The 9,369-nt window shown below is 32.6% G+C and overlaps 2 protein-coding genes across 2 annotated transcripts; one reads left to right on the forward strand and one right to left on the reverse strand.

The window, feature by feature from the left end:
- The first annotated feature begins 4,396 nt into the window (after positions 1 to 4,396).
- LOC132748465 (myb/SANT-like DNA-binding domain-containing protein 4) lies at positions 4,397 to 5,293 on the forward strand. Its single transcript, XM_060738088.1, has one exon. It carries the CDS (start codon positions 4,397 to 4,399, stop codon positions 5,291 to 5,293), a length of 897 nt encoding a protein of 298 aa, XP_060594071.1.
- Positions 5,294 to 8,059: 2,766 nt separating this feature from the next.
- Positions 8,060 to 9,142, reverse strand: LOC132748466 (putative nuclease HARBI1). Its single transcript, XM_060738089.1, has one exon. It carries the CDS (start codon positions 9,140 to 9,142, stop codon positions 8,060 to 8,062), a length of 1,083 nt encoding a protein of 360 aa, XP_060594072.1.
- Positions 9,143 to 9,369: the final 227 nt, after the last annotated feature.

Consider the following 9,369-nt stretch of genomic DNA (forward strand, 5'->3'; position numbering starts at 1 on the left):
ATTAAAAAAACAGTATGACTTTGACCTAGATTTAAAAAGTTGTCAATTGAAACCACATCTATGCGGTTACCAAAGCTTTTAAACTTATATATAAAATCTGTCTGTGAACATGAAAACGAAAGAATTTGTGACATTCCAACGAAATAGAGGAGAATGTGGGTTTACAGACTTTGAATATTTTTGCGCAAATGACCGGTTAAGTAAACTTTATTTATCTCAAATTTTAAAGCTTATATAAACTTTTATAAAAAGCTATTAAGTCCATGAAGATTCACACAAAAAAGATTAAATTTATCAATTTTCTTACATTTTCAAACTTCATTCTCTCCTAAAGCCATATTTTAGTTCACTGTACAGTCTATCTCCCACCCTAATTAATGTTCATGACCTTACTAGGGCACAATTTTTGATTTAAACGTTTTTTTTTTGTGTCATGAAATGAGGTTACCCATAAATCTAATCGAGATATATATAAACCATACATATTACACCTTGCACAATTAGATATAAAAAGATAGAAATAAGTATTGATTTAAGTACATATTGTGTACATCGCATGTTATTAAGTAAAGTAATGAGAATAAAGACTAACAAGGCAATGCGATATTGACAGAAAGTAACGTCCGGCAAACTCCTTCACATGGACAAGACACCCTAAAGGGCACCGAATATAAAGACGAAAGAGAGCACAAGAGTGAAGAAAGTACAAGCACAATTCATTGATTGATTAGCACGTTAAAAAGGCTTGCTATGAATCACTTTTTAAACATGGATGATAATAAGTATTTACCTTAAGACTGCTACAATTGCCTGCAAGCAGATTTATAAATGTCATAGACCGAACAGAATTACGAATACTGACATCATACAAATTAATTCTTCCGGCTGTATAATAAACTCCTTTTAAAACAGAAAAGGCTGTAGGAGTAATATGTCATAATTATATAGAAATGACGTGCTCACAATAATTATGTGAAGAAAAAGAAGCTTTGCTCCAGTGAAACACAATAAATCATTTAATATACTGTACAGTATATAGGGCGAATCTATTTTAGATTACTTCATTCTTTTTTTTTGCAAAGAATACCGTTACTTTTAAAAAAAAAATTAAATATGACTGTCTTTGTGTAATGATTTAAACTAACTATGGTAGAGAAAAAAGTGTGAATCTTAAAAAAGGCAAAAATGGCAAAATTGAAAATGTTAAGAATCAGTTTTATTGATTACTGGAAAAAAATGATCCATCGGAAGCATTAAAACAACAAAACTACATAAAAATTGCAGACTCGGTTTCATTGAGTTTGTACATGGGGGATAATGAAAAAATGCAACATCCCTCTCGCCCCCCCCCCCACTAGCACCGACTTGAGCGGTACTAAATTCTCAACACTTATTGAGCCTGTTCATGGACGGTACTGGATAATGCAAGCTACCGTTCACGCCTCTATCATCTAGTTAAGCAAAATTCAACATTTAAACATGAAAATGGTGTAATTGTGTAAAGTTTTTCTTTTCAACGAGTTGCGCATAATGATAATGTGATATAATTTGCGTCAATTTGTTTTTTCGTAATTATTCAATATTAAGTTATTAACCATTACCACGCAAAATATCTGAAAAAAAAATTGTCCATCTTTCTAGCTGGACTAAACCGTTCATAATTTGAAGTAAAAAATTCAAAATATGCACTGACTGAATAGCGAACAGTGCAGACCGGGATGTGTCGTCTGGTCTTGGTATACACTGTAATTTGCATTATATGATTAAGAATAGCTGCAATCTCATTGGTCCAAACACTTGACAACAGAACAAATTTTAAAAATCATATTCACTATTCACTGCCTAAATCGGAATTTCCCAATCTAAAATAGAATCAGACTCATATTCAATAACCATACAGCAAAGACAACTGCGCGTGCATAAATCATATTCTTTGATTTTCCCTATCTAAAATAGAATCAGACGTATATTTAATAAATGTGTGAATTGTGAAAACATATAATAATAATAATAGTAATAATAATAATAATAATAATAATAATAATAATAATAATAATAATAATAATAATAATAATAATACACTCTTTATTTAACAATGGAAGCTATAAAGACAATGCATGAATAAAGATAACACATATTATGCAAAATCTTATTTTCAACAAGGCCTTTAATTAACATAAAAAGAAAAAAGAACATATCACAGTTATAAACTATAAAGATTTTAACAGTCTTTATGTTAATAATAAATGTGTGAAATGTGATCAAAGTAAATACTGTTTATTCTGAGATAACGAAATTAGATCAGAGATATATGCTGGTGTTAATTTATTCATTGCTTTATACACCTTCGTTCAATAAAATAAATACATAGAGATGGAAAAATACCTTATTATGTTTAATAAATTCAGACATATGTCATTGTTATATTAATTAAGTTTGATCGACAGACTGCTAATATGAATTTCTTTACAAGCGGCTCAAAATCTTGATGATATAATATAACATCAAACGAAGCAATGTCGATCAAATCATATATGATGGGTAATCTACAAAGAAAAAGTATCCACATACTGCCAGTTTTCAATCACAACCACTTTTCAATCATCCCTGGAAATTCTTTATTTTTGACCTAATTTGTCATGTTACCAAACTGTAAGCACATCTTGTATTTACCTTAACTACATTTATCAGCAGCAATGTCAATTATGGCGTTAAAAAAGAAAATAACAGTATTTTAGTTCAAAATATGTAAAATTTGTGTTTTCCACTAATCCTTTATTTATCCAGTTACAAATCCCAATAATTTTCTAAAAATAATTGATTTACAGACTCAGTTTTTTTTGTCAGTCTGAAAAAATGGATATTCAGTTAGACAACTGTTTCAATATCATTAAGTCATACAATCGCAACTTCTCGGCCCTTTCCGTCAGTCTTCGGATAAGGACCTCGAACACAATAGTATGAATACACAGAACGGATGCGGTATTTCGGTCTAACCTACGCTAAGAAACTAAACATGTAAACAAATAGTAATTTAATGCGTGGAGTTGTTGACAAGTTTATTTCCAGTATATGTAGTAAAAGTCCACATAAAATAAGTGAATTTATAGGTACAAAAGAAAACAATACACTATTTATATATTTATAATTATGGCTGTAGAAACCGAAAGTACAAAAACCCAACCTGTTGACAATTAGTTGGATTTGTTTAAAATTGAACATCAGTGGGCATATTTAAATTAAAAATTGTTGTCAGACATATTTTCAAGCATAAGAGTACCGGAACAGACATTAGATGTCAAATATATACATTCGTTATACATTATCTCTGTTTCTGTTTACATATGAAACCACGTGGTAGAACTACTTTCAATCCGTATTGTTTCCGAGGTTATTATAGATAATAGCCTAGGCAGTTCCGAATGTAAGTCATAATGTATACTGCACTTCAAAAGCTATAATTTTAATATGTACACATTTTACCATACAATTCTTAATTGGAAGGTTATACGTCAGTAAACTAACAGTCATTTAACCAAGGAAAAACATTCTCTCTGATAACTTTTCAGAAAGCTGTCACTAAAATGGGGTCATATAGAACCTAAGATCCTAAAAATTTCACAAGAACATGCTTTTTCTGTTATGCACATTGAGATGTACATCCATACCCCAATTGTGACAGCTTTACTACTGCAAAAAGATATCAAAATTGAAAAATGTCATTATAAATAGCTTAAAATTGTTTATTACCATTTATCTGAAGTTGAGTTTGTCAAAATTTCTTCAAAATACATAACTGGTTATATTTTAACATTGTATGACAATTTTTATGTGGTCCAGTTTATATTTTGTTAACTGATTGAAAAGTGGTTGTGAAATTTTGAAGAACAGGAAAATGGGTCAGTAATGATTTGTCCTCGATTCATAATAATAATTCAGGTAAAATTTTAAAAAGTTGTTGCATTTATTAGCTGAAATGATAATATTTGCAGAATTGTAAGAGAAATTTAATTTTTTATAATTTCACTTTCAGTTATTATAGAAAAATCTGTTAGCTGATCGGAAAGTGGCAGTACGGGGATAATATTAAAATTTATGAAAAAAAAACCACACCAAAAAACAACAACAACAAAAAAACAACAACACAGAAACGACGTCATCAACGAGAGGATTTTGTATTATTTAGCGGATCAGGGGTTAGTATCTCGAAGCTATCGTTATATTTGCGTTAACGAACGTGCTAACGATTGACGGAAGGTTGGTTAACGAGAGATTAGCGCGGGTATCTCGAAAGCGCTAGTTCAGCAATCGTTCGTTGCTTACTCGCTAGTTATTAACGACTGCGCTGTGTAATCATTTCATTACCGCGGATATCGTGTGTTAATACATGGACAAAATGGCCGAATCAAAACGTAAGCCGAGATATTCAATAGACGAATTGCAAATACTAGCACATGAGGTAAATACACATAAACATATTCTCTTTGGTAAATTCAGTGATGTCTTGTCAATGGAAAAAAAGCAAAAGGCATGGGCAGAAATAACGAGACGTATAAATGCTGTTTCACAGACCGTCCGAACGGTAGATGATATTAGAAAAAAATGGAACAACAGGTCGAGTGTTACTAAAGGAAAGGCGGCAAAGCGGAGGCAATCTTTAAACAAGACTGGCAGCGGACAGCCTGATACTAAACCACTGACTGAATTAGAGGAACTAGGAGTTTCTATAATTGGCGAGACTGCCGTAGGTGGATTTAAGGGAGGGATAGATACAGCTCTTGTTTCTGAAGAAGCAGACTTTTGTGCCGACGAGGGTAAATTAGAGTCATCAAGTTACGATCATGCTAAAATGGAAAGTTACGATCATGCTAAACCGGAACATACTCACACGACACTTGCAGTATCCGGTCTGTCGTCTAGCAGTATAGACCTGTCATGCGATGAGAATCCTGATTGCGTTGCTAATATCAGTTGTGCTAATAAACCTACGAAAACGATTCCTTTTAAAAAGAGAAAAGTCGTTGCAACTGCATCTGCTGCTGAAAGCTATGAAACTGACGTAATTTCAATTGAGAGAGAAAAACTTAAGATAGACAATGCACGACTAGATACTGATGAAAAACGGCTGGAAATAGAACAACAAAGACTGAAAATTGAGCAGCAACGCCTGCAAGTGGAGACAGACATTTTGAACACTCTACTTTGTCAAGGCCAATATTCTAGCCGAGCAGCATCTCAATACCCGGCACAAAACCCGGGGCAAGATAACTCTACCTCATTCTTCAGGCTATAGCCACATGTTGTTTAAGGTGTAAGTATACTGTCAAGATTTAAACTTGAAAATGTTGTTCACAAATTGCAAATATCTAAATGAATATTTATAGCGAGCACTTAGTCGTCATAGTTTCTATTTTAAATAGTCTGTTCATTTAAACACATATGAGGACAATAAATTAAGATTATAAAGGTAGTCCATAAGTTTGCTTAGTATACAAAGTAAAAAATGAATATATGCTGGGATAAGCAAATGGTCTCATCATAAACAATTTAGATTTTATTTTATGTATAAGATAAAAACGTGATGTTTATGAAAACGATCATGATATACCAGTGACTATGATTATGACTATGATGATGCTATGATGATGGTAATCATATGATGACGACAGCGACGATGTGTTTAGTTTTAAAGAAATATTAATATAAATCCTATTTTGTGAAATATTCAATATATTTTCACGAAACGTGATAAAACATGATAAACTTCCACATATTTTAATGAGCCGGAACGGCGAGTGAAAAAAATTATAATTTTATCACGTTTCATGAAAAAATATTCCATATTTCACGAAAATCGAAATAATAACTTTTTTAAAAGTTTACCATCAAGACGCACATATGTACACAACTATTTTCGAAACCCCGCTAGCTACATAGCTGAAATGACGCCATGTGCATAACAATGACGTTATGAGCAAAACAATGACTTCATGAAATGTATGTTGAATTTTTATGATACCGCACGTTTGTTACGTCGAATTTCATTGGATAACCATGACACTATATTATTAATTATAAAGGTTTTTGAACATTTATAATTATGGCACTATTTAAACGTTGTTTGGAAATATATGGTTATATATTGCGGCTCGGGTGATATTTACAGACAACCGTTTATATAGGGTCATATAATCCGTTAGATGTCTTTATAACTGATAATATACACGGCTGTTAATTTATGGATGAATTTTCATTTGTCTTAAATCAAAATTATTACAAGTTAAAATTTAACAGCTGGTGTTCGCGAGTGAAATATATTTCAATTCGAAAAGTTACACAAACTAAATTATATATCATTGATGCCTTTTTGTTATACTAATTTTAGCGGCGTAACAATATAATGCACTTTTCTTCATGATGTCATTAAATCATTACGTCACAGTGTGGTTTCTTTATAATTCTGTAATATAAATCGGAATTTTGTTACATTTTCAACATGATGTATGCAGATATTTATTTATATTTTTTGGGCAAAATTACACATAACGGAGTTAATTCATTTCGTTGTTTAAGTGATGATATGATTGTTTTTCATCTGCATACAAATATAATTCTTTAGGTAAACTTTTAAGAACCTTAACATGTGTTTGATATGTGAGAAAAAGAAATACAATATCATATTTATGTAGGTTCATCACTTCTTATCATAAGTTGATATAATTCTCATTAGGGGCTGGCAAAGTATAGTGCTAATCGTTCAATAAAGTATCGGACATACACTATTTCAATATTCTCTGTTTTTTTACGGATAAACTTAGTATTTCACTACTAAGTATGAAATAAAATATATGTACATGACTGTATATGTATATTTTGTATATTTTCAGAACGACATATTGCTAGAATTGGTTTTCCGCTTTTTGCCTGTTGACGAAATTCTATTAACTGTATCCAAAGTGTGCAAGGCTTGGAAGCGTGTTGTTATGTCTGGACGGATTTGGTGGCATTTCCGCTGTGCAAAAATGACTTTCAGAACTGTGCCTAGCTATGACTCTGCACTCATAAAAATGTCTAATCTGAGACATCTTACTCTGAACTGTGACTTGTTGGAAAAATTTAGCGTTTTTTCCCAGATGCTGCATTTAGAGTACCTTGAACTATATGCAGAGAAACACCATAATTTAGAATTATTAGCACATTGTATAAAAGCTTCGCTGCCGTCCGTCGTCATTTTAATATGTCGGAACCTATATTTCAATGTCGAAATCCAAACATTTCTGGCCTATTTTCTCAGGAATGTTAAATCTTTACAATTCTTTGGATGTGAATCTCTTAAACCAAGTGACTTTTTGTACATTAAGAAAAGACTTCCAAATATAACAGAAGTACATGTGGAGATGAACACTACAGAAATCGAACGTTGGGCGGAAATTGTTAACACATATTGTGGAACATTACGATTTCATATCAACATGATTGACATTATTCCAAGGAGAATGCTTCAATACAATCTGGCTCAGTATAGAATATAATCAACAGTTTAAATACCCCATGACTTGGTAACCTGCAAAGATTTAACACTAGAAAGTGTTTATTGTCGGAAGTACATTGTTATAATTGTTCAATCTTTTGCTCTTTTCAAAGACTACGAGTACATGTATAATTTGTTAAATTTATAGTCCTGAAAGTACAGTGCATCGTTATAAATCCGTTTTTATTTCTTTTTATTCATGTTAAACAATACTACTTTTATAATCATGAATGAACATTTCTCTCTGTTATATTATTTTAGAACTCAGCTGAGACTTCCTTAATGCTCTAGAAAAGAAGAATGAAAACTGAAAACAATGTGTTTATTTTATTTTACATTCCATTACAGAAAAACATATTTTATCATTCTAAACAGTTAAATTTGCAATCATTAATGAACAATGCTTGTCTCACATTAATCTATCAACTTGTTTAACAAACATAAAATATATTGTTTGAACTTACGATCAACACAACGTCGACTTTGTAGTTGGCGACTTTTTAAACACTTCTAAGAACGGTCGAAGATTTAGCTAGCGTGTGAAAACATGTCCCGAATAAGGTTATCGCGAACCTGTCTACCATCATCGTTGTTGTTGTTTTCTCTATTTTTTTCATTGTTGTCGTCACCATTGACGTCACTGTCATTGTCGTCATCTTCATGGTTTACATTGTCATCAATCAGAGGCAAATTTCTCGAAATACACATGTTGTGAAGGACTGCAACTGCAGTAATAATCTTAGCACATTTTATCGGGGTGTAAGTCATGTATCCACCTGACTTGTGGAGACACCTGAACCTCATTTTCCAAATGCCAAATGTACGTTCGATTACACAACGTGTACGTTTGTGAGCAACATTAAATCTCCTTTCAGCCTCTGTATTTGCAGTTGGTAATGGCGTAAGTAAGTATGGTTTTAACGGATACGCACTATCACCCAAAATCCATGTATTTTGTAAATTCATTTCTTCGATCTTGCGGACGCATTCACAGTTATTCCATATAAATGCATCGTGAGTCGACCCTGGCCAACGAACAACTATATTTGTGAATAAATTGTCGCCATTACATACAGCTTGGACATTTATTGCATGGTATCCCTTTCTTGTCACATACAAATGCTCATCATCAGTTGGTGTCTTTATAGGTATGTACGTACCGTCGACGGCACCAATAACATTTGGAAAACCGCCTATTTCATAGAATCGTTGCTTGGTATTTGTTATTTCAGTACGTGAAGTCGGAAACTTAATTTGTTGGGGAACTTGTCTAATAATTGCTTCAGAAACCGCGTGAATACTTCTTGAATCAGAGTGAATAGACACTCCATGACCATCCGCGAGGATTGACTGAAAGCTACCGGTTGCATAGTAACGCAGAGCGACAAGTACCTGCAGCGACACCGGAAGAGACTGACTTCGTCTTGTTAGTCTAAGAAGTTGTTGCTGGGTTTGTGCACATATTTCAAGAATGGTAATTCTGTCCAACCGATATTTCTTTAAAAGGTCATGATCGGTCATCACGTCGAGGGGATTCATGCGATCTCTAAATATCCGGGGAATATTGCGACGTCTTCTGTTGCCGTCACCTCCCAAAAACACAAGAGCCATCTGAAATTGTGAAAACGATAAGTGAATAACATAAAAAAAAGTTGAGTAAAAAAATGTTTGAATTCATAATGTCGTTACCCTATGATTAAAAAACATTTTACCTCACGGATAGGAATTGCAGTCACGATACAAAAGGCAAAAGCTTACCTTTGTTAGTTTAATTGTCTTCTTTAATTATCTGTGTTTTATACAAGCTGTTTTCTGTGTATTTAAAGTAGCACCATACT

Source organism: Ruditapes philippinarum, unplaced genomic scaffold, assembly GCF_026571515.1.
Source record: "Ruditapes philippinarum isolate M1 unplaced genomic scaffold, ASM2657151v2 ctg6955_1_1_1_1, whole genome shotgun sequence".
In the NCBI taxonomy this organism is placed as follows: Eukaryota; Metazoa; Mollusca; class Bivalvia; order Venerida; family Veneridae; genus Ruditapes; species Ruditapes philippinarum.

Bases quoted from the DNA above. Each gene is read 5' to 3' on its own strand.
- LOC132748465 (XM_060738088.1), top strand. From the start codon at position 4,397: ATGGCCGAATCAAAACGTAAGCCGAGATATTCAATAGACGAATTGCAA.
- LOC132748466 (XM_060738089.1), bottom strand. From the start codon at position 9,142: ATGGCTCTTGTGTTTTTGGGAGGTGACGGCAACAGAAGACGTCGCAAT.